This window comes from Suncus etruscus, chromosome 15, assembly GCF_024139225.1.
Source record: "Suncus etruscus isolate mSunEtr1 chromosome 15, mSunEtr1.pri.cur, whole genome shotgun sequence".
NCBI classification, from domain to species: domain Eukaryota; kingdom Metazoa; phylum Chordata; class Mammalia; order Eulipotyphla; family Soricidae; genus Suncus; species Suncus etruscus.
In genome coordinates, this window is record NC_064862.1 from 60,310,225 (window position 1) to 60,338,046 (window position 27,822).

The following is a 27,822-nucleotide window of genomic DNA, read 5'->3' on the forward strand; positions in this document are numbered from 1 at the left end:
TACCAAGGAAGGGCTATTTCTCAGCTTCCTGACCCAAAGGAGGTTAGAATGGGGAGCCAGTTTAGATGAGATGATTCAAATACTCATTTATTTGAGTCTTAAACTCCAGTAAACACCTAAAACAGAAATAAGCTAAAAAGTTGGATCCTTGTATCCCTGGGGGCTTCGAGTCTTCTCTGAAGAAAGCACCATTTGTTCTGCGCAGGCACAGAGATGGGGAGAGGGGTGCATGTACACTTTCTACAAGAGGAAAGTGGGTGTGAGGAAGCTCAGTTACTCTCGCCATCACTGCTGATGATGCCTCGCAAGTGTGACCAGTCTGGGGGTGGAGGGTGGGGCCGCTCTTCCTCTGAGTCCAGTGCCCTACGGTACAGCTCACCTGGGGGAGCTGCAACTGAAGGATTCCAGGCCGTGCGTCTGCGGGGCCTACCTGTAAAACAAAAAGTGGGAAAGTCAGCTGGAGGACTCTAAGCCCCATCTACTCCTGGGGTAATAAAGTGTCCCTTACCTGAACAGTTGATAATGTTGGTGACGTCCAAAGAGGCCACCTCAGCTGCCTCCTCCCGTTGTTCCTTCAGTGCCCGACACTTCTCTAGGGAGGGGTTACCTGTGAGAAGAGACTCATGATTCTCCAACTCCATCAACCTCCCTCTCAAGCAGCACTCAGGGTACACCTGACCTCACCCTTCATGCCCAGAGCTTCCAGCTCTGCCCGGAGGACACTCAGGCGCTCCTTATGCGAGTGGCAGGACCCTAGCAGCTTCTTATAGTTGCGACGGGCACCACAGGCCCTGATGTAGCGCTTTAGCCTCATCACAGCTGGGTGATCTTCCCCACGGCGACCAGAGCCAGCCTGGTAAAAAAAAAAGCAGTGGCCAGGCTAAGCCTCGGGTCTTCTCTCCCCCAATGGGGACCCAAAGTATTTTCCACCTCACCTTCCTGCCTTTGGGTTCTGGACTGCCATCAGAAGATGACAAAGAAGAACTCCGAGTCCTGCCTTTCTTGGAGCTCTTCTTGGAGGAGCGATTCTTCCTTTCCCCCTTTGGGCTCCCCTCTGCCTCGCTGTCACTCAGCTCCCTCTCCGAGTCACTCTCCTCCCCATTGTGTCTGCCCCCTTGGGCCGACTTAAAAGTGCCCTTAGCTGATTTTGCCATCTGCAAGCTGTCTTCCTCATCTTCCTCACTGCTTCCACTCTGCCTGTTCTTTCTCTTCCTCTGTAAGGAGGGCTCCTCTTCTCCGCTGCTGTTAGCCTCATGGCCCGAATCTGCCTTTTCCTTCTGTTCTTCTCTGTCCTTGTCACCCAGAAGTCTTGCCGCCCTGCTTTTCTGTTCCTGGTTCTTCTTCCCACAAGCTGAGCTCTTCCTTTCGTTGCTCTGGGGTCTGGATTTCCAGTCATCGTCCTCTCTCTTTCTTTCCTCAACTAGGTTCTCTCTTTCTTCCTCACTCTCATTTTCACTTTCCTGGTGGCTCTTAGCGCCTGTTTCTCTCCCCATTTTCTTTTCCACCCTCTGGATAGGTTCTTCCTCCCCACTGTCCTCACTCACATCCCTGGCCTGCTTCCTGCTGGCAGAGGTTTTGCCTACAGTCCTCTTGTTATTCATCCCAGGTTGTTTCCTAGCCCTGCCTTTGGGTTCTCTCTCTCCTTCCTCATCTTCCTTCCCCTCTGCTTGCTCTTCCTCACTGCTCTCTGCCTTCTCAACCTTACTTGTTCTACTAGATCCCTCCTCCTCACTGCTCTCCTGCCCATCTTCCTCTGAACCAGACTTCACTATCGAGTCCTCCTGCTGTTCCTCCTCATCGCTGCTCTCAACTGCTTTCTTTGAGGTCCTCCTTGGACGTTCCTTGGTAGCACTTATTTTTGTGGCCAGTCTGTTCTTTACTAAGGGGTCTGAAGAATCTGGACTGGAGGCCCCAGAGATAGATTCTAGAATGTGGAGAGAAGAGAAAGTTGAAGCATGTTCTTCCCGACCCTTTCCTTCCATTGTTACCTAAAATCCTGCTTACAAGATGGGAGAACCGGGCGGGAAACATGGATTAAAAATGCCCCACTCCATTCCTAACTCATTAACTCGTCTGAAACACATAACGTTTTGGATAAACCAATCATGCGGGAGGCACTCACCCGAGTCAGAATCAGAATTGAACCGGCACCGCTTGTGCTCTTGATCACTGCAAGGACTGGGAGGCCTCTTCACTTTCTTGGCCAGGACTAGCTTCTCCTTGGCATTTGCGTCCTCCTCCTGCGAGGGTATTGAGTTAGTAAAACGTGCACCTCGCTTCGGGGGCGGGGCCTCGCGCAGGTTGCATGGTTGCAACATGCATGCGCATGCAACCTGCGCGAGGCCCCGCCCCGAAGCGACAAGGCCCGCCCCGCGCCTACCTGCATCCTCAACAGCTCCTCCTCCACCAGCCGCTTCAGCGCCACCTTCTCCCGGGGTTCCAAGTGGTCGCGGCCCGCGTGAGCCAGAAACCTCTGCCGCACGATGGACTGCGTGAGCGTGCTGCGGAGACAGGAAGGTTAAGGCCCAGGCCCACAACATTCCGTCCCAGTCCAACCCCAACTACCCCGGTGCACCTCAAGTCCGGGCGGCCTCGGAAGAGGCTCCGGGTGAACTCCAGCATCTCCTTACGCGCCATTTTGCCCCGCCTACGACAGGCCGGTTCGCGCCTTTTTAACGTCTCGGCCTCCGTCAAGTGCGTTGGCTAGAGTGTGCGCAGGCGCTGTGAGAGGGGAAAAAATAGACCCCGCTGATTATCAGTCACGGACAGCCCGGACCAAAAATTGAGCCAGGCAGGCAACACATTTTCTCTGGGAAGTTGACGGGCAAAAAAAAAAATGCGGCTGCAAATCTCTAGGCAATCACTAGGCACGCTTAGAAGCGGCGCGCTGCCCAGCTTCCGTCATCGCGTCGCGCCCACGCGCTGCGCCGTCGCCCCTGGAAACGGCGTTCTGTTTCCGGTATTGCGGTCCAAGAGTGATGACGCACTAGCGCGCGGGGCACGCCGGGAATCGTAGTTGCAACGAGTGCGGCCCGGAAGTGGAGCCGTGAGAGGCCCACCGGCGCCGGATGGGCTAGCTAGCGGAATTCTCGGCTGGTCTCGGGACTCGCGCTCCCTCGGCGGGTCATGAACGGGCCGGCGGACGGCGAAGTGGACTACAAGAAGAAATACCGGAACCTGAAGCGGAAGCTCAAGTTCCTCATCTATGTGAGTGCCTGGCTCGTGAGGGCGGGAGGGATGATGAGGCTGTACCTGCAGGACCTCAGTTTACCCACGTGTGAAGGGAGTAGGGGTGACGTCCCCCTGGGGACCCCCGGTTCTTTTCCCGACGGCCTTTGAGCTCGTTGCTCATTTGCCCGCTTTACAGGAACACGAGTGCTTCCAGGAGGAACTCAGGAAGGCCCAGAGGAAATTGCTGAAGGTGTCCCGGGACAAGAGGTGAGACTGGACTGGAGGGAGGCCCCAGAGGGTGATGAGGATATTGGGGGTCTGGCTCCCCCCGCCCAAGTACCTGGGGCCTGCCCAGAGGCCGTTTCTAGGGCACCGGTGGGAATAAAGCCACTGCTTTTCCTGTGCCCTCCTGCAGCTTCCTCTTGGATCGACTTCTGCAATACGAGAACGTGGATGAAGACTCTTCTGGTGAGCAAAGTCATGAAAACTTGGTGGATATGACTCCTGGCTCTTCTGCAGCTTCCCGGGGCCCCTCCTTATAGCCTCTGGCAGCTGAAAGTGTTTTGTGTGTGTATGTGTGTGTGTTTTGGTTTGGTTTTGTTTTTAATTCCTTTTTTTTTTTTTTTGCTTTCGAGCCACACCTGGTGGTTCTCTGGGGTTGCTCCTGGCTCTGCACTCGGGAATAATCCTGCAGTGCTGGGGGACCTCTACAAGTTATTCTCCCAGCAGCTACTGCTGGGAGCTACTGAGCAGCTACTGTTTTCCAGGCACTGTCTTTTGCATAGGGGAACCGAATTGGCAGCCTTTTCGAATTTGTCTTCTAGTTGGAGGTGATAAGTATGCAAAGAAATAATCTAGAAATCTAGCTATAAAGACATGAGGAGTAAATCAGTGTTCAATATTGTTGGCATAGCAGGAGTTAATATCGGTCTGCAAGGCGTTTGCCTTGCACGCAGCTGACCTAGGCCGGACCTCTGTTTGATCCCCGGTGTCCATATCACTCAAGTCAGGAGCGATTTCTGAGCTCATAGCCAGGAAGAGTCAAATAAATATTTTAGCCTTTGTATGACTAGAGAGACAGTACAATTGTAAGGCGCTTACCTTGCATGCTGTTGATGCATGTTTGATCCCTGACAACCCCATATGGTCCTCCCTGAATATGGCAGGAGTAGTGCAGAGCCAGAAGTAAGCGCTGAGCATTGCCAAAAAACAAAGCAAAATACGTTAGATTTTACAAGTCGTAAATTCTTTTCCTAACTGACACCTCAGCTGTTATTGTACAAAGCAGTTATAGACATTGTTAATAAATGAGTGTGGACATGGTTTAATAAAGCTTTTTGGTCACGGAAACTTGAATTTTATGTAACTTTCACTAGAATTAGATACCCCACCCACTCATTAAAAAGTGTAGAAAAACATTCTTAGTTTGCAGACCATACAAAAGCAGATAGAAGGCAGTAGCTCAATAGGATGCTCATGAAATTCATGAAAGGCCTTTTCCAGAAAGTAATGTTTGTGCTGAAGACTAGGTGAGAAAGCAGCCAGTCTCCTGAAGATATTTGGGAAGGCTGAGGGAACACCAGAGGTGAGTCCAGACAGTATTAAGGAGAGGACTAAAGAACACAGGACAGTGTTTTCTGTTGACAATTGTCAATGTACAACATGGGGCCAGACTTCTTGTTTTTGTAAATTTGTTAAAACATGATAGCCATTCATTTGCATATTACAGCATGATGATAATGAAGTCAGAGAGGTAGATAGGAGTCAGCTCAAGCCTGTTATAACAAAACACATGACATCTATTTTTATGGCCTTCCTCATCCTTCCAGTTGGTCTTCCAATTAATTTCTACTTTATTATTTTTGTTCATTTGTTTTTGGGTCACACCTGGCAGCGCTCAGGGGTTACTCCTGGCTCTATGCTCAGAAATCACCCCTGGCAGGCACAGGGGACCATATGGGATGCCAGGATTCAAACCACTGACCTTCTGCATGCAAGGCAAACACCTTACCTCCATGCTGTTTCTCCGGCCCCTAATTTCTACTTTAAGAAGACTTTAGATGGGGCCAGAGAGATAGCATGGAAGTAAGGCTTTTGCCTTTCATGCAGAAAGGGTGGATCGAATCCCGGCATCCCATATGGTCCCCTGTGCCTGCCAGGAGCAACCCTTGAGCGCTGCTGGATGTGGCCCTTAAAAACACACACAAAATAAAAGAAGAAGACTTTAGAGGGGCTAGAGCGATAGCTCAGCAGTATGGCGTTTGCCTTGCATGCAGCTGATCTAGGACAGACCTCAGTTCAATCCCCAGTGTTCGATATAGTCCCCCAAGCCAGGAGCGATTTCTGAGCCCATAGCGGAAGTAACCCCTGAGTGTCACTGGGTATGCCCCCAAAAAAACAAAAACAAAAACAAAAAAAAGGACTAGAAGAGGAGGCATAAGAACCTGAGTGAGTTGTCACCACATAGGTGACACATTTTTATGACAGAAGAACAGGTGAGAAATAAAGCACCTTATTGGACCTGAACGATTCTGGGAAATTCTTCAGAAAAGTGACCCTGCTTAAATCTAAGCAGAGAAATTGGAGATAGCATTTATTATCAGTAGTGGCTATTAAGTAGATAATGAGCTTTTTAAGTAGATGCAAGAATTTTATTAAATAAAAATATTTAATTTAGAACAGGAGCAATGGCGCTAGAGGTAAGGCATCTGCCTGCAAGCGCTAGCCTAGGACAGACCGCGGTTCAATCCCCCAGCATCCCATATGGTCCCCCAAGCAAGAGTGATTTCTGAGCCCACAGCCAGGAGTAACCCCTTAGTGTCAACAGTGTGGCTCAAAAAACAAATAAAAAGTATTTAATCACCATGAGATAGACTGTAGAGTTTTGTTTTTGGGCCACACCCAGTGATGCTCAGGGGTTATTTCTGGCTATGCTCTCAGAAATCGCTCCTGGCTTGGGGGACTCTATGGGATGCCGGGGGATCAAACTGCGGTCCGTCCTAGGCTAGCACCGGCATGGCAGACTGCTTGCTCCACCACTCTGGCCCCTAACTTGAGTTTTAGTCATTGTCCAACTCATCCCTTCACATTTTCCGCTACCAATATCTCTATTTCCCTCCTGCCCTCTCTCCTGCCTGTCAGACATTATTCTTCTCTCCCCTTCCCTCTCTCTCTCCCTCTCTTTATCTCCCTCTCTCTCCCTCTCTCCTACCCTCCCTCCCATCTCCCCTTCTCCCCCCTCCTTTTTATTCTTTTAGACACTAATTTGCAATAATGTTACTGAAGGAGTATCTTGCATATTACTTTATCTCCTGTCAGCACTCAGTTCTTGTCTTGAGTGGTCATTTCCAACAATCATTGTCATAGTGGTCAGAGGGAAGAAATTTTAATATAATTATTGTAGGAACTCTAGTCATAGAGCAGCAGGTAGGATAATTGGCCTTGTATGGTGCCAGCCCATGTTTGATCCTTGGTACCCCCATAAGGTCCCCTAAACCCCCACTAGGAATGATCCCTGAGCAGCACTGGGTATGACCCAGAAAACCAAAGAAAAGAAAACGGGTAGTTTTGGAGGTTGAAGCACTAGTACAGCTGTAAGCCATTTGCTGCTAACCCATGTTTGATCCTAAACACCCCATATAGTCCCTCCAGCCCACCAGAAGTGATCACTGAGTACTTATTCCGGAGTAAGCCCTGAGTACTGCCAGGTGTGACCAATAAAAAAAAAAAAAAAAAAAAGAGGGGCCAGAGGTAAGGCGTTTGCCTTGCATGCAGAAGGTCGGTGGTTCGAATCCCGGCATCCCATATGGTCCCCTGAGCCTGCCAGGAGCGATTTCTGAACATAGAGCCAGGAGTAACCCCTGAGCGCTGCCAGGTGTGACCCAAAAACCAAAAAAAAAGAATCTTTGTGATGTAAAGCAGTGTTCAACCTTTTGGCACCTGCTGACCAGTGGTTGAAGAGTACTGATACAAAGGGGACAATTTGGTTGTGAGACCAGAAAGGTAGATTCAGGCCAGACTCAGAAGTGCTTTGAATACTGGTGGTGGATAACATCAGTAGCTAGCATGTGACCAGATTTACATTTGGAGGCATTCAGGGGTTGGACAGTGGTGCCAGAAGAGATAAGAATACTTATTGTTGGCCCGGGCAGTGGCGCTAAAGGTAAGGTGCCTGCCTTGCCTGCGCTAGCCTAGGACGGACCGCGGTTCGATCCCCCGGTGTCCCATATGGTCCCCCAAGCCAGGAGCAACTTCTGAGCACATAGCCAAGAGTAACCCCTGAGCATTACCGGGTGTGGCCCAAAAACCAAAAAAAAAAAAAAAAGAATACTTATTGTTTTTGCCTTAGTGATGGCTGGCCTACTCTTAGCAATTGGAATGGAGACAGTATAAGGCAGGTTTGAGGAGAGATACTACAGCAGGTAGGCATTTGCCTTGCACGTGGTCGATCTGGGTTCGATCCCAGCAGAAGTGACTGAACACCTCTGGATGTAGGCCCAAAACCAAGAAAAGATACTCTAGACGGGAGTAAACCAGGCAGGCACTGAAGACAGCTGAGAGATGAGTAGAGAGTAGCATAGGGGGCCGGGCGGTGGCGCTGAAGGTAAGGTGCCTGCCTTGCCTGCGCTAGCCTTGGACGGACCGCGGTTCGATCCCCCTGTGTCCCATATGGTCCCCCAAGCCAGGAGCAACTTCTGAGCACATAGCCAGGAGTAACCCCTGAGCGTTACAGGGTGTGGCCCAAAAACAAAAAAAAAAAAAAAAGAGTAGCATAGGACCAGGGAGATAGATAACTCAGGGCTCTGCTTGTAAGAGGCCAGGTGTGATCCCCAGGACCACATAGTCCTAGTGTGATTGAAAATAGAAAATGTTGGAATCAATGGGTTAAGAAGTGGGGGACCTAGATTCAAGTGCCATTATCTAGAAAATAGAAGTGATGTCTCTTCCTCTGGGATGGTTATGAGGACAAGAATGAGGAGTAAAGTGCCCATTCAGAGCCTGGCAACAGAGCAAGTGCTTGACATGTCTTAGAGAGGAGTCCAAGCAGGAGACCATGAAGGACTAAATCAGATTCCTCTAGAGTCTTGTCTGTGGAGTGGAAATTTCCTCATCTGAGGTCTGTGGGGACTAACGCTTGCCCCTCACACACTGACCAGCCCTCCCCTCACAGACTCAGATGCCACTGCATCGTCAGATAACAGCGAGACAGAGGGGACACCCAAGTTGTCGGACACACCAGCCCCCAAGAGGTGAGAAGCTGTGGTTTAGGGGGTGGGGCATCTGAACTTCCTAGTTGCTACTGACCCTTCCCCTGTCCTTTCTCCAGGAAGAGAAGCCCTCCACTGGGGGGGGGCTCCTCCCCCAGCCTCTCCCTGCCTCCTTCAACAGGGTTTCCCCTTCAGGCCTCCGGGACCCCCTCCCCATACCTGAGCTCGGTGAGTTGGGGTCATGGGCGATAAACGGTGACTAAAATATCTGGGGAAAGGTGGGCATTACTTGGGCAGAGGGTCTAGACCTCAGGGTAAGACTGGCCTAACTCTGGGGACATCTGCTCAAGTGTGGCTAGCAAGGCCCCTTGATGGGGGATATGTGGGGCCTGCCCTTTTCTCTCATCGTGGGGGACAGAAGACATATCTGAGGAGAGCAGACCCCAGGACAAAGTCCTGCTGCTGTTCCCCCTGCTCCCTTACGCTCTCAGGAGCCACACTCATCACCATCTCTTGTTTCTCCATTCTTCTGTTTGCATTTCTTCCCTTCACCCCCACCCAACCCACTCCATTCCCATCTCCATCCCCACTCCTGCCTGCAGCTGGCTTCCCCCTCCTACCCCCCATTCCCCTCTGACTACCTGGCCCTGCAGCTGCCCGAGCCCAGCCCCCTGAGGCCCAAGCGGGAGAAACGGCCCCGCCTACCCCGGAAACTCAAGGTACCCTGATTTGGGGGCAATAGGGAGGGGCCAGAATGGCAGGACAGCTGTCTGAGGGAGGCTTGAGGGGCTGGGGTTCAGACCAGGGCTGGATTCAGAAAAGGCCTGACTTAGGCTTGCTTTTTTTTTTTTTTTTTTTTTTTTTTTTTTTTTTGGCACTTTTTGGGCCACACCCAGTGACACTCAGGGCTTACTCCTGGCTATGCACTCAGAAATCGCTCCTGGCTCGGAGGACCTTATGAGACACCAGGGGATTGAACCGAGGTCTGTCCTAGGTCAGCTGTGTGCAAGGCAAACGCCCTACCGCTGCACTAGCGCTCCCGCCCCTGACTTGGGCTTACTGTAGAAGAAGATCGAAGGCAGAACCAGCTGAGGAGTGGCAGGGGAGGGGGGGTTGTTAAATGAAGACACTTTATGCCACTGTAGTGCAGCTGGGGCCAGATTTAGTTTGCACAGTTCATGTCAAGGTGGTGCCAGGTAATGAGTGAGTTCTTGAGTTAACAAAGCTTCACCACTCAAAACCACTCAAGCGCCAGAGATAGTATAGTTGCTTGCCTTACATGTAGCTAACCCAACACCACATAGGGTCCCCCAAACCCTTCCTGGTATGATTGCTGACTACCACCAGGTGTAGCCCCCCCCCCCCCAAGGAAGAAAACAGATTAAAACCATTTGAGCACTGTCTCATAATGTGCCTGTACAACAAGTGCTTGGGGCACCAGAATCCTCAGGGCAGGTTTTTTGACTTCTAAGTGCCAAGCCAAGCACCATCCCCGTGCAACTGTGTCAGCAATAAACAAAAGCCCGGCTATAAGGGAGCGCACATGGTCTCAATGAGGCATAGATTAGACAGGAGAAATGGGTGCCACAGCTGGAAAGTGGCAGCATGGAGAGACAGAAAGCACCAGTGTAAGGACAGTGGCTTTTAGGTTTGGGTGCTTTGGGATGTTGCTGGATGTTGCAACTGAGATCCAACCATGTAGCTCTCAGGACAACATAGGCAGGCTCTGAGGGGGGCATGTGTTCTGCTTGTTCAAAGAGCAGGAAGGAAGTCCCATGTGCTAAGAGAAAGTGAGGGGCAAGACGATGTTTGTGGTATTGTAAAGGCTTGGGCTTTACTGAATGATTGGGCATTGGGGAGAAGGTTAGAAAAAGGACAGTTCAAAAAAAAAGAAAAAGGACAGTTCTAGACAGTTCTAGTCTAATTTACTTGTGAACAAGATAGTTGGCCTCTGGGGTATAGAAGGGGCATCAGAATGAAAGTTGAGACCAGAGAGGAAGCTACTGCAGTAGCCCAGTAGAGAGGGTGAGCAGTGGGCTATTGGTCTGTTTAGAATAACGAGCCCCAGGAAGACGGTGAGAATGAAGTGGAGGGTGACTCCAGGGATCCTGAGCAGCTGATGAAGTGGACTTTGTAAACTCAGGTTTGGGAGGAAAGGGGTCAGAGAAACTGAAATCACAGGCTGCTGTAAACCTGAGCGCCAGACTGCCTGCTTGGAATATGTGCTGGAGGCAGCCACAGTCAGTATGAATGGGAATAGGAGGAAGTAGTGGTCTGCAGTGGTCTAGGAGAGCTGAGGCCCAGAGAGGGCTCACTCAGTGTTTCTGGGAGAGAAACCAGCCTTGACAGTGCCATCAATCTGGAGTCAGAAGTTTGTTGTTTTAGAAGTGTGGATTTCGAAGCTTCAGGAGGCCCAGTCCTGCCAGCTGCCCTTGCTGTACTGAGCAGAGGTTTTGCTTTTGGCCTGTTGGGTGGAATAATGGTAAGTGTAGCCTGGCACACATGGACAGAGGTGTGGTTCAGGAATGCAATTTTAGAATTCCTACTTGGACTATATCCTACAATACAGAGATATTAAGAAATAGAGATCAGGTATACAGGAGAGAACATGTTGGCTGAATGAGGCATTAAATTATTGCTACTCGTGAGAAAGGGAATTGGTCATGAAGGCCTGAAAGAAACTTTCACCTTCATCTGAGCCCAAAGTAGGTGAGATTTCCTAGCTGAGGACACAGTAGAAAGAAAGAAAGAAATATGGCTGAAATGTTGTTTGTGCTGGAGCGAGAGAGTAGCATTATAAAAAAGGAAGGAACCCTGTGCGGCCCAGCATTAGGACAGTGCTATGAGGAGGTGGGGGTCACAAGTCTCTGGAGTGTGTGGCTGAAAGGACCAGAGGAGCAGATCTCAGCAGTGGAGGGAAGCTGTGAAGACTGAGGCAGGTAATACACAGTCAGACCCAGAGTTCCCAGGTTTGAATCCAGCTTTCATGTTCTCTTCACGTGATCTGTGCTTGTCATTTAGCCTTAGCTTCTCTTCAGTGGAGTCACTGAAAGTAATGTGAGTTAAGAGGACCTAGAATGGTAGTATAGGGTAAGGTGCTAGCCTTGCATGCAGCTGACCCTATATGATCTTCGTATTCCATAATGTGGCCCTTGAGTACAGAGCTAGGAGTAAACTCTGAGTGTTTATTTTTGGACCCCAGTGAGACCAAACCCTTCCCCGAGAAAAAGTAAAGTAAGATAAGGAAAGAAAACCTGGTGCTTGGTCCCTAGTGAGCTGCAGATAGAGTGCATTGAGCAAGTCCAGACCAGGGGAGGACCTAGAGACAAAGGTGAAGCAGAGCGATGGTGGCCAGAGGAGTAGGAAAGCCCTTGGCGCTACCCTTTCCGGTCACACAGTGTCTGCCCAGTGTGCCAATGGGAGCCTGGTACAGGGACATGAGTGTTGCTTGGGACTGCACCTCTTGTCCTACTCTTGGCAAACACTTGGAGGTGGACCCGTTCCAGTGCCCCTGCCTCCCAGGAGCAGCAGAGAGGGTAATGGTTCTGTAGGCCAGTGTCCTCTAATCAGGATTTCATGGGTCAGGGGACCCACAGACCTCTTCCCTCAGACTTGTTCTAGGGCTGGTTTCCTTCTCTGTGGAATGAGAAAAATTAGAGGAAGTGACCTGTCAAAGCCTGAGGTCTACAGAGCTCTGCCCAGGGTATGATGGAGGGTTGAGCAAACCTCAGTGTCAGGACTAAGCAGGACCCTTAACAGACTACAGAAGGCCACCCTGGGAGGAAGGGGCAGTAACCTGACCATGCCCATGTGTTAGGGCAGAAAGAAGCAGTGATGTACAGAAATTAGTGTTGTAGAGAGCTCACTGTGGCTGCTATGGAACAGCTGGATCCAGGAGAGGCTGAAGACAGGAAGTCCCGTTAGGTGCTAATACCACAACCTACCTGGGCTGAGAGTTAGATGCCTCATGGTGGATGATGTAGACTTGTGACATGCCCTACCCATGAGCCCCAATAAGAAGAGAGAGCAAAGCTTTCCGATGGACTCCATCCAGGCTCCAGTGCTATCCCCAGCCAGCCAAGTTGCCTTCCTGGTGAAGGCAGAGTCCAGCCTTACCAATGAGATCCTGTAAGGTAGTCCTCACCCGCTCATCCCCCCTCCATTACTGCCCGAACCCCCAGTTACTTGAGACTCTTAAGGGGCTGAAGTGGGGTAGGCAGGCCCCAATTCTAGCATGAATGCCGGGCTGTATCTGCTGCTTCTGGGTGAGTCTACCCATCCTCCCAGCACGGCTTTAGGGGCAGGCCAGCCCCTCGGAAGCCCTGGAGTCTCCCTGAGCAGCCTTCCCTGTGTTTCTCCCCCACTGCAGATGGCTGTGGGGCCTCCTGACTGCCCCGTGGGAGGCCCGCTGACTTTCCCAGGCCGGGGACCTGGAGCTGGGGTGGAGGCTGCCCTGGCCCCATTGCCCCCCCCAAAAATGCCCCCTCCCACGATCCTGAGCTCCGTCCCTCGGCAGATGTTCAGCGATGCTGGCAGCGGGGATGATGCCCTGGATGGGGACGATGACTTGGTGATTGACATCCCGGAGTGAGGCCCCCTCTGCCGGTGCACACAAGTCCAGCTTCCGCAGAGACATTTATTCGTTTATTGATGCCCAGTTGCCATGCTGCGGCCACTGACACAATCAGAAAAGGCGTAAACATGCACTGATGTCCCCGGGAGGTAGCCCTCACCAAAGGACAGGGGCCCTGCGCTCTCATCCCGGCCCCATCAGGACAGTTCTTGGAGGGAGTGGCCGGGAGCACCTGCCCCTTCAAGAGAGACAGAACTCATGGTGACCCCTGTAAAGGGCAGCCGTATAGGGCGAGGTGTTCTTAATGAAATTCTCTATTAAAGGAGTGGCTCCAGTTTGGTGTTTGTCCTTTGCTTTTCTGGAAACATTATCCTCCTCCAAACCCCTCCTATCCATCCCTTTCCCTACAGGGGGAAGAGGATGGGGCAGCCTGGAGAGGCAGGAGGAAGGAGCAGCAGCGGGGGCACAAGATGGGAGGTTTGCATATTTGCGTAATAGCGAGTCAGGCAGGAGGAAGTTTGCATATGTGAATACAGATCTCCACAGTCCCTCACAAGAAGACAGACCCACGGTCACGGAGACTCTCACAAAATAAGACAGGTAGTGCAGGGTGGGGCAGGTGCCCCGTGTAAACGTGCAACACACTCGTGCGAAGGGCTCAGAGGTGGGCCCTGGCCAAGGACCTGTGCTGGGGGCCTGTAGCCACCTCAAGCTGAGGAGAGTGCCCCGGCTGCGGCTGGCAGCTCATTGGTCAGGGTGTGCCAATGCTCCAGGGCAACATCCGGCTGCTGCAGACAGTCGCTCCAGTGCTTCCGGGCCTCTCCCCTGGCTCCGGGCCCCAGAGACACGCCACCTGAGAATCAAGCACAAATAGCAAAATCCGGGCCCAGCTCACTGCCACTCTGCCTCCCCGCACTATCAATTCAGGCTCTTCCCTCACCGATGAAGTCGTTGGATTTGCCAATGTCATAGTCCCAGACAGTGACTTCCAGCGTCTTGGTGGCCAGAGCAGAGAGCTCCATCTCATAGAAGAACTCCTGGGACAGGCCATAACTCATGTCAAAAGGTGCTGCCCCACATGCACCCCCACTTTTCCCGGCCCTGCCCAGTACCTCATTGAACTCCGGGTTTAGTGTCTTCTTCTTCACACAAGTCTTGTGCTTGGATTTCTTATCCACATCAGGGCGCAGGTATCTGCCAGGGCAGGAGGGAGAGCAACTATCAGGGCCAAAAGTTGCGGGGAAAGGCTCTGCTCTGTGGAGAATGGGGGACCTTGGGGCAGGGCAAAGGCTCACGTCTTGACATAAGGGTCTGAGTAGCCATTGACGTCCATGGCAGCCAGGTGGGCACAGCGTAGGATGCCCACCAGCAGCCCTCGGCGCTGTGTGCTATAATTGAGGCTCAGCAGGATGCGTCCCCGTTCCTCTAGCAGCCCTGGTCCCTGCTCCACCTGTTCCAGCTGCGGGGCAGACACTGGTCAGCTACATCCTTGCCACATCCTGCCCAGCCATGCTCCCTCTGCACTCCCTCACCTCCTTTAGATAACACGAGATGCCTCTCAGGGCTGCCGTCATGGAGGAAGGTGATGCCAGCTGAGGGTACAAAACATAGGCTCCCGACATCTGACCTCTGTGGGCCCCTCCCCTGGGCTCCTGTACTGACCGGGACCTGGCGCTCCAGGCAGATGTTAAAATGCTTCTTCTGTGAAGGCTTGAGGCGGCGAAGAGGTACACGGATCTCTCCAATGAACTCATTGTGACTCAGCTTGTCCTCATCACAGACAGAGATCCTAGTGGGGAACTAGGGTCAGGGCCTCCTCGTGAGGTGTGAAAGTCCCATTTTTGAAGGGGCTCCCAAGCAATGTCCAAGGGCCCCTTCCAGCAATGTTGAGCTGTTGGTGCCTGAGGATGTTAATGTTGACAGCACTTGGGGTTCTCCAAGAATGCACTGAAGGTCATTTGGTACCAGGAAGCTGAGGATCCATTTGCCTCAACCCCGTGCCTCCTTTTCTGGGTACAGACCAAGGTGCCCCACCCAGGAAGACCGCTGAGCCCTGTGATTGAGAAGTGTGCTTTCACTCCATCCCCTGCTGCAGTCACCTGCCTGCCCTCTGGAACACTGGAGCTCTTGAGCAGTTGTATCATGTGTGGCTATTCAGATCTCAGCACTGCCAGGTACCTGTGTGACCTTGAGCAAGTCACCTAACCTGCCTGTACTTTGTTGCCAGCTATGGAAGTGTTAGTGCATTCCACTTCCAGAGCTGCTTATAGATGAGGATCCAGCAAAATAAAATGAAAATTCAAGACCAGGGCCAACCCTGCACAAACAAACACTCCATTCAGTAAGGCTATTAGGGACGCCTCATTCTCACAGCAAAATATGGGGCCATCCTTTCTGCTTCCTGCAACCTTCCCACCTCCAGTTCACTGCATCCTCAAAGGGAGTCCTGAGAAGCACAGCCCTGCCCATGTCCTAATACAGGCACTTCTGGAGTTCTGAGTGCCAAGAGCAAGGGAAAGGTCACTTGATCCCAGGTTTCCTGACCCTGACTTTACTCCTTAGTGGTATTGGGGGGGACACAGGGAAATATACACAGAAAGCTCTGCTGCTTCGACATGACCTAAGTTGGGGTTCTCCGAAGAATTCTTGGGAACCAAAGAAAGCTTTCAGGAGGCAAAGCCTCAGAGAGTGGGTGAGATGTCAGCTGCAGAAACCCAGGAAGTGCTTTCTCAGGTGGCACCTGTCAGGGGAAGGCACTGAAAAGGGCAGGCTGCTCTTGTGGGGCTGGAGAAGCAGATGCCTAGGAAAGAGGCCTGCTGCCATAGGGGATGGACTGGGAGCCACTGACTTCTTAAGCATCTGACTGTGCCTAAGAGGAGGAAGACAAGCAATCAAACAAGTTTCCATTCCAGCTATTATAGGCTGACCAGGGAGGGGGTGGGAGATGTGTGCCCTCACCTGAGCACCTTGTGGGTGATGTCATCATCTGTGATCCCGCTGTAGGTCAGGTCCTCATTCCACACAGGATTCAGCGTGTTCCTCTGAGTCTTCGTTTTCAGCTTGTTGGCCTAGGGGTGAAGGTTGTGTTTGGAAAGGTGCTCCAGGACACACACAAACAAGCTGGGCCAGATAGTGCAGGAGATTGAGGAAGCTGAGAGGAGATTGAGGAGAGGGCTAAGTGGAGACTGATTGTTGGTTTTTTTGGGCCACCTCTGGTGCCTGATTCTGCACTTAGAAATCACTCTTGGCAGGATAGGGAGGCCATATGGGATGCCAGAGATTGAACTTGGGTCAGCCGCAATCAAGGCAAATACCCTACCCATTGTGCTATCGTTCCAGCCCCACTAAGGGGAGACTGGAAGGAACTAGGGCAAGACTTGGAGAACACAGAAGGGGATTGTGAGGAAAAGATTGATGAGTCTTGGGGAGGCTGAAGAAGAGAGTCTGGCTTTTTGCCTTGCGTGAAGCAGGTCTGTGTTAGAACCCTGGCACCCCACGTGGCCCTCTAAACCTGCCAGGATTGATCCCTGAATGCAGACTAAACCCTGAGCATCACCAGGTGTGCCGCCACCCCAGAAAAAAGAGGAATTGAGAAGAGTGAGGAAAATACTGAGGAAAAGAGGGAGGGGACTGAAGAGTGAGGAGGAGACCGAGAAGAATAAAGCAGAAACTGAGAAGGAGTCTGTGGAGAAGATAGAGGGAAACTGAGGAGGGAGTTGAGGGTTCCAAGAAGAGGGAAGGAGAAAACAGAAGACAGAGAACTGGGGAGACAGCTGTTACCTTGCAGGCTCCGGGCAGCAGATGCAGCTTGACATAGGGGTCTGCCAGGCCATTGAAATCCATGGGCTTGAGGCCCTAGAGAGCGACGGATGGGAGGAGGCTGTAAGCACCCCCTCTTTGCAAGGCTGGGTCCTTGGGGGCGTGGAGAGCCCAGAAGAAAGGATTGGGGTGGAGGAGGAGAGGGAAGGGAAAACAGCAACCCAGTGAGGTGCTGGGGGCTTCCCACCTTGGCTCTGAGGATGCTACAGTGCAGCGTGCAGGAGGCCTGGTCGTAGAGAAGGTCGAACTCCAGCATGCCCAGGGCGGCTGGGGGAGGGAAGGCCGAGCGGTGCCCACACAGGTGCCCAAGCCGGCGCCCAGGCTCTCTGTGCGTCTGGACAGCGCCTGGGGCCCCGCGGGCTGTGCTGTGTGGGTGGCTGAGCGTCTCCGCAGAAATACTGACTGTTGGGGCTGAGGCCGCAGCGCCCCTCCCGCCAGCCCCCCCAACCTCCAGGGCACCCCGGCTCTGCCAGCCCCAACTCACTGGTGTCGTCCGAGTCATAGCTGTCCACCTCGGCCCCGTCCTCAGGTGTGGTGGCTCCGAGCAGGGCTGCAGGGGGGGCCAGGGCCAGGGGCGCCAGCCCCGCAGGGGCCTCCCCGCTGCCCCGGCCACCGGCTTCGGGCCCTGCCGCCCGGCGGGGGAAGTAGTCGGAGATCTGGCGGATGGGGCGGATGGGCCCGGGGCACACGTTGATGGCCATGTGCTCCTGGATGTTGATGGCCATGCGGTCCCCCCGGCGGCCCCTCATGCAGCAGTCCTGGCTGGGAGGGAGCGGGCGGGCGTGAGCTCCCGATCACACCTACCTACCGCTGGTCCCGGGCCAGGCGGCCGCCGCCCAGGTCTGGGGCACCGGCTGCAAGTCGCCTTGCGGGGCTCCCGGGAGAGGACCCCGTGCCCGCCGGAGTGCATGGATACCTCAGGGTCCCCCACGTCCCCGCTGGCTCTTGCGGGCCGGGTGGTCCCAGCAGGAAGGCGCCCGCCGTGTGCCCACTTACCTCTCGCCGCCCCTTTGTCATCCGCGCCAGTCCCTGCCCCCTCCGGGGCCGGTGGCTCCGGGGCCCCCTCGGCCTCCCCTCCCGCGGCCCCCCGTTCCAGGGTCGGGCCCTCCGCCCCGGCCCCCGGCCCTGCAGCCCCAGGCGAGGACCCGCGTCCTGCATGCCAGCTCCCGAGACGGATCCCCGGAGCCGGGACCCGCAGCGTCGCGAGCAGGACACCCCGCCCGCCCGCCCGGGCCCGGCACCTGCCTCGGTGCCGCCAACAGGTGCGCGAGGCTGGCGGGCGGCGGGCGGCGGGCGGCGGCGACAGCGGCGAGCGGAGCGGAGTCGGGCGAGCCGGGAGGGACGCGGGCGGGCGGACGGGCGGGCGGGCGGCAGGCGGGGAGCGCGGGGGGCGGGGATGGGGCGCCCACGGACTCGCACGCGCGCCCCGCTCGGGCCCACGTGCGCACGCTCGCCCCCCGCGCGGACCCCGACCCCGCGGCCACTCTCGTCCCGACAACTTCGCGCACGATCGGGCGCCCCGCGTCGGGAGCGTCGCCCGGGGCTCCCCAACGCCCCCGGGGAGAGGGAGACCCAGGCCCCAGTTCACGCACGCACCGGGGTCTCGGGGCTCGACCCCCGGCCGGTTGCCATAGCGACGCCCCCCTGTCTCCCCGTCCCCAGGCCCGTCCCCCGCAGAGCGCGCAGGGGTGGCGGGGGCGGAACTGCGGGGCGGAGCCTAAAGAGCCGCAGTGACTGAGGGACGCAGGCCTGGGTCTCCCCGGACTCCCAGGGGACCCCCGGGGTATTCCCACTCGGGTCCAGACTGTCACTTTCCTGCCCCGCCTCCCTCCCCCTTCACTTGGCGCCCAGCTTGGGTGGGACCCTCCTCTCCCTAGACTCTAGAGCCAGGGTCCCCTGCATCCTGGATGGACGGACGGCTTTTCCCCTTCTGTCCTTGAGGCCAAAGGCGTGAGGCTCAGAATACCTCTCAGGCAGATATGAGGTGCGATGGATCAATCCCACCCACCACCTGTCTCTGCTGGACAGACTCCACACTCTGCTCTCCACCCCTAACTTACAGCTCAACCACATCCCCAGACAGAGCCCTCACTCACAGTGGCCTTCACAGCCCCTCAGTGAAAACCCCGCACTCCCCTCACCGCCCACTCCTGTCACCCGATAGCTAGCGGGACTTGCAGGTTCTGCAACACACAAGATGCCTCAGGAGGCTGGGCCTCACCCGGACAAGACCTGCTCTCCTTCCTTGCAGGCATGCAGCAAACTCAGCTCCAATACCCCATTTGCCATACCCATGCTTCTTTCCCCTCAGAGTCCACAGACAACAGAAGCTGCCAGAAAGGAGCTTGGCCTCACTAACACATACTGTGAGTCCATGAGCCAGAGAAGGACTGAGTAGGACACTTGCCTTACGCATGGCCAATCCAGCATCCTACATTCTTCATCATATCCTTTTATCGCTAGATATCTAGGGTGGTATATTGTGGTTTATAGGACCTTGGGGTCTGTGTCATTATTGTTGGGACAGAAACTTAGCCCTTACATGGTGAAGGGTCACGTTCTCTAGGAGACTGGTTGAGGTTTGATTCCCACCGAGCTCTCAGACAGGAAAGGCAGTCCCCATTCCCCTGTCCGATTAGGTCGGGGGAACAGTTCCAGTTGTAGAGATCCGCAGGAAATAATTCACACAGTGAAGAGGTACAAGAATGGGTTCAGGAAATCCAGTGCTCAAGCAAGGAATTCAAGCCACCCACGCTTTCTGCCCCTAAGATGGAGCTCAGCTCAGTGGAAGACCAAAGAATGAGCCCCTGCCTTCCCCGGACCCGCCCCCTTAATTGACAAGAATCAAGCCCCACCCTAGGATGGGAGAAGAATATCAAGTAAGGAATAATCCAATATACTATCACCAGAACATCCCCTAGAGTGGAGTACAATTATTGAGTAGGGTAGGATCAGTAACCCAACACATGGAATTTAGCCGTTAATCATTGTTTTTTTATTTGTTTGTTTGTTTTTGGGCCACACCCGGCAACACTCTAGGGTTCCTCCTGGCTCTATGCTCAGAAATCGCTCCTGGTAGGCTTGGGAAACCATATGGGATGCCAGGATTCGAACCACTGTCCTTCTGCATGCTATGTCTTCTGTGCTATCTCTCTGGTCCCTGCCTTGTTAGTCTTAAATGGAAACTTTAGGGTGATAAAATGGGGTCCTTTCTGCTCTGGCTTCCTCCTCCTCTTCTCTTGGACTTAAGTCAGATCTTTGACTCTCCTTGAGGTCCTTCCATCCCCATCCCTATCTATCGGCACATATTAGCACAAGTATCTTTTTTGTTTTTTTGGGGGGGGGGGTTGGGGGGGTTTGTTTTGGGGCCACACCCGGCATTGCTCAGGGGTTACTCCTGGCTGTCTGCTCAGAAATAGCTCCTGGCAGGCACGGGGGACCATATGGGACACCGGGATTCGAACCAACCACCTTTGGTCCTGGGTCGGCTGCTTGCAAGGCAAACGCCGCTGTGCTATCTCTCCGGGCCCGCACAAGTATCTTAACTGCACTTATTCGAGCCTGAATAAAATGGGTGAGGAGATCAGTGGAGCATAATCAAAAACACCAAACAAATCGCATAAGTAAAAGTTTAGGAGAGGGATCTCAGGGAGTGACTGTTTGACCCACAAACCCTTCATTCACAGTCTAGGCAAGAGTCCAAGTATATAGACCACAAGCAGATGGGGGTGTTCATTCCAACCAGTCGTCCCATGGTTATCGCCGTCAGCAGGAGCATTAGGATGATCTGCATTCTGCCCTGGTTCTGGGATCTGACTCAGCTGAATCTGAAGGGGGTCCTTCTCCTCTAGACGGGCGACTCTCTACAGAATCTCTGTGTCTTCTTTAGTCCTGCAACTTTAACAGCTATTGGGGTGAAGAGAGCAATATAGAGCCCTACTATTCAGTTGCCTGGAGAGATAGGCTGTGAGAGTTGTTGTCCTCCCTACACTGGGTCCAACAGAAAATGCTTCCCACACCTAGTGCTAATTCTTTTACCCTTAGCATTCATTACCAGGGAAGCCACAATCTTTGCTCCTTCTTTCCTTCCACCACTTGCCCTGCTTCTGAGATAGACAGGTGCAGTGTAATTTTCTTTTTCTTTCTTCTTTCTTTCTTTCTTCTTTCTTTCTTTCTTTCTTTCTTTCTTTCTTTCTTTCTTTCTTTCTTTCTTTCTTTCTTCTTTCTTTCTTTCTTTCTTTCTTTCTTCTTTCTTCCTTTCTTTTTTTCTTTCTTTCTTTTCTTTCTTTTTTCTTTCTTTCCTTCCGTCCTTTCTTTCTTTCTCTCTCTCTCTCTCTCTTTCTTTCTTCTTTCTTTTCTTTCTTTCTCTCTCTCTTCCTTCTTTCTTTCTTTTGTTTTCTTTTCTTTTTTCTTTTTTTGGTTTTTGGATCACACCGGCAGTGCTCAGGGGTTACTCCTGGCTCTACGCTCAGAAATCGCTCCTGAGCCGGAGATATAGCATGGAAGTAAGGCATTTGCCTTTCATGCAGAAGGTCATTGGTTCGAATCCTGGCATCCCATATGGTCCCCTGAGCCTGACAGGAGCGATTTCTGAGCATAGAGCCAGAAAGAGCCCCTGAGTGCTGCCGGGTGTGACCCAAAAACCAAAAAAAACAAAACAAAAACAAAAACAAAGAAACAGAAATCGCTCCTGGCAGGCTCAGGTAACCAGATGGGATGCCGGGATTCAAACCACCGTCCTTCTGCATGAAAGGCAAACACCCTACCTTCATGCTATCTCTCCGGCCTCCTTTCTTTTTTTTTTTTTTGTTTTTTGTTTTTTTTGTTTGTTTGTTTTTTTGTTTTTGGGCCACACCCGGCGGTGCTCAGGGGTTTCTCCTGGCTGTCTACTCAGAAATAGCTCCTGGCAGGCACGGGGGACCATATGGGACACCGGGATTCGAACCAACCATCTTTGGTCCTGGATTGGCTGCTTGTAAGGCAAACGCCACTGTGCTATCTCGCCGGGCCCTCTTTCTTTATTTCTTGACTACACTTGTTAGTCCTCAGAGTGTGGACTGCTCTGTGGTCTGAATTCACTCCTGGCAGGCTCAGAGACCATATGTGATGCCTAGAATCGAACCTGGGTCCGTCTTGGGTTAGCCACATGCAAGGCAAATGCCTTACCACTGTGCTATCTCTCTAGTCCCATACAGTGTAATTTTCAATTTATGTCAATGGCCTTAGCTAGTTAGTTCCTGTGGCCCCTCTCACCCTTATTCCACTGGCAGCTTTCCTGCTGACTTTTCTGTTTCACATTTTCCCTACAGATTTCACCATCTTAGAAGTCATTAAGGGGTTGGGGGCCAGAGAGATAGCATGGAGGTAAGGCGTTTGCCTTGATTGCAGAAGGACGGTGGTTCGAATCCTGGAATATAATCCCCCGAGCCTGCCAGGAGCGATTTCTGAGCACAGAGCCAGGATTAACCCCTGAGCAATGCTGGGTCTGACCCAAAAACCAAACAAACAAAATTCATTAAGGGGAGTGTGGGCCAAGGCCCATCTTCTATAACTTCTTCAGGCTGCCAAAGAACTAAAGGTTCTACCTATAAGAAGGGTTGAATCTCATACTACCTTAGCTCTTAATGGGGGTCCAGGCAATTGACTGATTTGGGTTTGCAGCTATCAACATCTGAAAAGATCAGATCAATTAGACAGAGGAATGTAATTTAAAATGATCAGGCCCTGAGCAGTAAATGGTTCTCTCTGTCCTTGGGAAGACAGAGCAGTAGAAGATGCTCCCTCTGGGATGGTGACACAGATGTTAAGCAATAGAAACCAAAGCATCATAGAGATATACCTGTTCCCTGAGCACTTGCTCCAATCTTCCTTGGAAAAGGAAGATTAACACACACACACACCCCCAGAGCCTATGTTACTATCACCTGGATGGTCAGACCCACCCACACCTGGGAGGGGTCTGAATTTGGAATAAAGGTATTGTCTGGGGGTATGGTATGGGAGGTGGAGAAAAAGGAGCAAGGAACCTTGGAGATCAGCAGGAAGAGAGAGAGAGAGAGAGAGAGAGAGAGAGAGAGAGAGAGAGAGAGAGAGAGAGAGAGAGAGAGAGCTCTTGAGAGAAAGAGATGACTTAGGCAGACATGGTGCAAAGTCTGCTCATGGTGGAAAGGCCATGGAATAAACTGAGCTGAGACTGATGAAACTCTCTTTGTGATTATTTCTACACCATTATAACTGCACTTTCAGACCCACCAGTGAAAGGGGTAAAGGCACCATGCAGAGAAAGGCCTCACCCCAACCTAGAACCCTATATTTTATATTTATACAGCAATGCTATATGGGTGTTGAAGGGAGAGGAGGCCCAGGATTCCCACTAAATTTAGTAACAGCTCATAAAGCATGGCTCTGAGTTACTTTCCTACTGCCCTGTTCAGCCTAAGTTCTCTCTGGTAAAGTTCTGACTCTCACTATCCTAGTCAGACTAGCAATAGCATGTACAGCTTTGAGTTCCTTCATTACCAGTCTATTACAACCAGGAAGTACACTATCATTATGGGTGATCGCAGAGCAGTGGACTTTAAAGTAAGGAGGTGGCCCTGATCCATCAGTTTGTAACTTGTTTTTTTGTTTTGTTTTTGTTTTTGGGCCACACCCGGCAGTGCTCAGGGGTTACACCTGGCTGTCTGCTCAGAAATAGCTCCTGGCAGGCACGGGGGACCATATGGGACACCGGGATTCGAACCAACCACCTTTGGTCCTGGATCGGCTGCTTGCAAGGCAAACACCGCTGTGCTATCTCTCTGGGCTCCAGTTTGTAACTTGTTGGTAGACAGAATAAAGTTTTGCTTTGTGGGGCTGGAGCGATAGCACAGTGGTAAGGCATTTGCCTTGCACACAGCCAACATAGGATGGACCCTGAATCCTGGCATTCCATATGGTCCCTCAAGCCTGCCAGGAGTGACTTCTGAGTGCAGAGTCCAGGAGTAACCCCTGAGCACTGCCAGGTGTGACAAACAAAAAAAACGGTTTTGCTTTCTTTTATTTAAGTTGTGTAGTCTCATCCTTTGACTTCAGACCTTACCTTAACAGTTTGTCCCTCAATTCTGGGAGGATGCACAAGAAGGTGGCAATTGTGGTGACCTCCAAAGGGGCAGAAAAGAGGCCGGAGAGATAGCATGGAGGTAAGGTGTTTGCCTTTCATGCAGAAGGTCATCAGTTTGAATCTGGCTTCCCATATGGTACTCCGTGCCTGCCAGGAGCAATTTCTGAGCATGGAGCCAGGAGTTTCCCCTGAGCACTGCCGGGTGTGACCCAAAAACCACACACACACACACACACACAAAAGCAAAGGGGCAGAAAAAACAAAGAGGTGGTTTTCAACTTTCATCCTTTTATGCCTCTGAGATTTAGTAGTAGTGTTCTGTTTTCATTACTTGCCATTCAAACACATTAATGGTTTTTGTTGTTGTATATTTTGTTTCGATTTTTTTCTTTTTTCTTTTAGTTTGTGAGCTACACATGGCATTGCTCAGGGCTTACATCTGCAATCAGAGATCATTCCTGGCAGTATCAGGGACCAGCTATGGTGCCAGACGTTGAACTTGGGTCAGCTGAGTGCCAGGCAAGTGCTGTATTATCACTCCTATCCCATTGTCTTTTTTTGTTTGTTTGTTTGTTTGTTTTGTTTTTGTTTTTGGGCCACACCCTGCTGGGTGTGTGCTCAGGGGTTACTCCTGGCTATGTGCTTAGAAATAGCTCCTGGCAGGCATGGGGGACCATATGGGACACCGGGATTCGAACCAACCACCTTTGGTCCTGGATCGGCTGCTTCAAGGCAAACGCCACTGTGCTATCTCTCCGGGCCCTCCTATCCCATTGTCTTTTTTTGTTGGTGTTGGTGTTGGTTTTTGGTGACGCTCAGGGGTTACTGCTGGCTATGTACTCGGAAATCGCTCCTGGCTTGGGGACCATATGGGATGCCAGGGGATTGAACCCTAAGGTTTTCCATTCTAGGTTAGCACGTGCAAGGCAAACACCCTACCACCTGCACCACTGCTCTGGCCCCTATCCCATATTCTTTTTTTTCTTTTTCTTTTTTTTTTTTTTTTTTTTTTTTGGTTTTTGGGCCACACCCGGCGATGCTCAGGGGTTACTCCTGGCTGTCTGCTCAGAAATAGCTCCTGGGGGCCGGGCGGTGGCGCTGGAGGTAAGGTGCCTGCCTTGCCTGCGCTAGCCTAGGACGGACCGCGGTTCGATCCCCCGGCGTCCCATATGGTCCCCCAAGAAGCCAGGAGCAACTTCTGAGCGCATAGCCAGGAGTAACCCCTGAGCATCACAGGGTGTGGCCCAGAAACCAAAAAAAAAAAAAAAATTCGAACCAACCACCTTTGGTCCTGGATCGGCTGCTTGCAAGGCAAATGCTGCTGTGCTATCTCTCCGGACCCCCTATCCCATATTCTTAAGTAATGTCTGTTGATGTATGTATGGCATTTGGGCTCGTACATGCCCCTTGGATAACCCTACTATAATGACAGTTGAACCTGGACATGCCCCTTGAACATGCCCCTTTGTCATGACGGATATAAAAAGAAAACATGGGCAATTGGGGGGGGGGCAGATTAGTGACCAAGCAGCTCCTGCTGGTCCATTGGAGAGATACTACCTGCTTTTTTGGGTTTTTTTGTTGTTGTTGTTGTTTTATTTTTGTTTTTGGGCCGCACCCGGCAGTGCTCAGGGGTTACTCCTGGCTGTCTGCTCAGAAATAGCTCCTGGCAGGCACGGGGGACCATATGGGACACCGGGATTCGAACCAACCACCTTTGGTCCTGGATCGGCTGCTTGCAAGGCAAACGCCGCTGTGCTATCTCTCCGGGCCCACTACCTGCTTTTTTTTTTTTTTTATCTATTCCTTTCTCTTTCCTTTTTTTTCTTTCTTTTTTTTTTTTTTTTTTTTGTGGGGGGGAGGTGGTCACATCCAGCAGCGCTCAGGGGTCACTCCTGGCTCTACATTCAGAAATCGCTCCTGGCAGGCTTGGGGAACCATATGGGATGCTGGGATTCGAACCACTGTCCTTCTGCATGCAAGGTAAAAGCCTTACCTCCATGCTATCTCTCCGGCCTTCCTTTCTTTTTCTTTTTTGAACCTGGGCCTCCCCCAGCCACCTCTGGCCGGTGAATTTCCATCTATCTCTCCCTCTCTCTCAGAAACCCCTTGGTGGCTTCAACAAGCCTCAGACTTCAGGAAAAATAAAAAGTACACTTGATTTCTTCTTCTCTCTCTCCTCTCTCTCTTCTCTCTCCCCTCCCTCACCTCTCACTCTCTACTCTCTCCTAACTCTCTCTCTGCTCCCTCTCTCTACTCCCTCTCTCTCTCCTCCCTATCTCTCCTCCCTCTCTCTCCCCTCCCTCTCTCTCTCCTCCCTCTCTCTCTCCTCCCTCTCTCTCTCCCCTCTCTCTCCCTTCTCTCTCCCCTCTCTCTCCCCTCTCTCTCCCCTCTCTCTCTCCCCTCTCTCTCCTCTCTCTCTCCTCTCTCCCTCTCTCTCTCTCCTCTCTCTCTCCTCTCTCTCCTCTCTCCCTCTCTCCTCTCTCCTCTCCTCTCTCCCTCTCTCCTCTCTCTCCCCTTCTCTCTCCCCTCTCTCTCCCCCCCTCTCTCCCCTCTCTCTCCCCTCTCTCTTTCCTCTCTCTCCCCTCTCTCTATCCTCCCTCTCTCCCCTTTCTCTACCCCCCTCTCTTTCCCCTTCTCTCCCCTCTCTCTCCTCTCTCTCTCCTCTCTTTCTCCCCCCTCTCTCTCTCCCTTCTCTCTCCTCTCTCTCCTCTCTCTCCCCTCTCTCTCTCCTCTCTCTCTTCTCTCTCCTCTCTCTCCTCTCCTCTCTCTCCTCTCTCTTCTCTCTCTCTCCTCTCTCCCTCTCTCCTCTCTCCTCTCCTCTCTCTCCTCTCTCCTCTCTCCTCTCTCTCATCTCCCTCTCTCTCTCTCTCTCTCTCTCTCTCTCTCTCTCTCTCTCTCTCTCTCTCTGTCCCAGGTGGGTGGTCACTACGTGTTAGAGTCCCTGAGTAAGCATGAGGCCCCAGTGAGCAGCTAAGCCCCACAGACCCCTGTGAACCTTGCAGCACTAGGCCTTGGCAGCCTCGGACCTCTGCAGCGTGCAGTCCTGCAGCCCTGGTAGCCTTGGGCCTAGGCTGCAGCCTTGCAATAGCTGAGCAGTAGGTGGACTTGCAGCTTACTGCAATAACCTACTGAATAAAGGTAGATTTCTACACTGTCAGCCTACAGGTTTCCTCTAGTGATCTCCAGAATAAGGAGATCAAGGGAAAGAGTCAGAGCAATAGCACAGTGGATAGGCAGTTTGCCAGGCCAACCTGGGTGCTATCCCAGGCATCCCATATGGTTCCTTGAGCCTGCCAGGAATGATTTCTGAACACAGAGCCAGGAGTATCCCTGAGTGCTTCTAGGTGTGGCCCCCAAACAAAACAAACAAAAAACAATAAAAGATAAATAAATAAATAAAAACAACAAAAAAAGATCAAGGGAAGTAGGCTGAAGGGCAGAGAGAATGAGCTTGTCTGGGGAGGATGCCTCCAAGAGATCCTCAGAGTCCTGCCCCTCTAGTACTTTCTCCTGGGGTACTTAGCATAGTTCACAGCCCCTCCGGAAAGCCTTGGAGAAGGAGAAGGAGGATGTGGAGGAGGAAGAGGAAGCTGAGGAGGAGGAGGATGTTGCGATACAGAGAATGACAGACAGTACTAGGCAGGACTAGCTGGTGCAGGTCAGAATAGTAGTACTGTGGGTAGGGCATGAAGCTAACCCAAGCTCAATCCCTGGCATCCCATTTGGCTCTCTGAACCCTGTCAGAAATGACTCAAGTGCAGAGTCAAGAGTAATCACTGAATATATCTGATTGTGTCCCGAAAACCAAAAATACAGGACTAGCTATTGACAACTATCATGACAAGTACACAGATTGACAGAACCCCCAACTTTCAAACTCACAATCTTGCGGGGGGGGGGGGGGGCAGACTCACAGAGCCCAGGCCCTACATGTGAGGTTGCTGGAC

The 27,822-nt window shown here is 52.3% G+C and overlaps 3 protein-coding genes across 4 annotated transcripts; 1 reads left to right on the top strand and 2 right to left on the bottom strand.

The window, feature by feature from the left end:
- Nucleotides 1-60: 60 nt before the first annotated feature.
- HIRIP3 (HIRA interacting protein 3) lies at nucleotides 61-2,774 on the bottom strand. Its single transcript, XM_049787835.1, has 7 exons — nucleotides 2,576-2,774; nucleotides 2,381-2,501; nucleotides 2,123-2,240; nucleotides 936-1,924; nucleotides 685-853; nucleotides 509-607; nucleotides 61-430 (listed from the first exon to the last, which is right to left on the bottom strand). Exons 1-7 carry the CDS (start codon nucleotides 2,635-2,637, stop codon nucleotides 270-272), a joined length of 1,719 nt encoding a protein of 572 aa, XP_049643792.1. The 5' UTR covers nucleotides 2,638-2,774; the 3' UTR covers nucleotides 61-269.
- A 278-nt stretch (nucleotides 2,775-3,052) lies between these two features.
- Nucleotides 3,053-13,285, top strand: INO80E (INO80 complex subunit E). Of its 2 annotated transcripts, XM_049787829.1 has the most exons (7): nucleotides 3,053-3,207; nucleotides 3,368-3,438; nucleotides 3,587-3,639; nucleotides 8,342-8,420; nucleotides 8,498-8,606; nucleotides 8,981-9,097; nucleotides 12,748-13,285. In XM_049787829.1, exons 1-7 carry the CDS (start codon nucleotides 3,127-3,129, stop codon nucleotides 12,967-12,969), a joined length of 732 nt encoding a protein of 243 aa, XP_049643786.1. In that variant the 5' UTR covers nucleotides 3,053-3,126; the 3' UTR covers nucleotides 12,970-13,285. The 2 variants fall into 2 exon arrangements, with proteins under 2 accessions (XP_049643786.1, XP_049643785.1); XM_049787828.1 differs by lacking the exon at nucleotides 8,981-9,097.
- Nucleotides 13,001-18,075, bottom strand: DOC2A (double C2 domain alpha). The gene is made up of 11 exons (XM_049787813.1): nucleotides 18,016-18,075; nucleotides 17,255-17,528; nucleotides 16,958-17,037; nucleotides 16,732-16,806; nucleotides 15,910-16,019; nucleotides 14,614-14,740; nucleotides 14,484-14,543; nucleotides 14,247-14,410; nucleotides 14,064-14,145; nucleotides 13,892-13,988; nucleotides 13,001-13,804 (listed from the first exon to the last, which is right to left on the bottom strand). The coding sequence occupies exons 2-11, from the start codon at nucleotides 17,517-17,519 to the stop codon at nucleotides 13,659-13,661; spliced, it is 1,206 nt and encodes a 401-aa protein (XP_049643770.1). The 5' UTR covers nucleotides 17,520-17,528; nucleotides 18,016-18,075; the 3' UTR covers nucleotides 13,001-13,658.
- Between the last annotated feature and the right edge of the window lie 9,747 nt (nucleotides 18,076-27,822).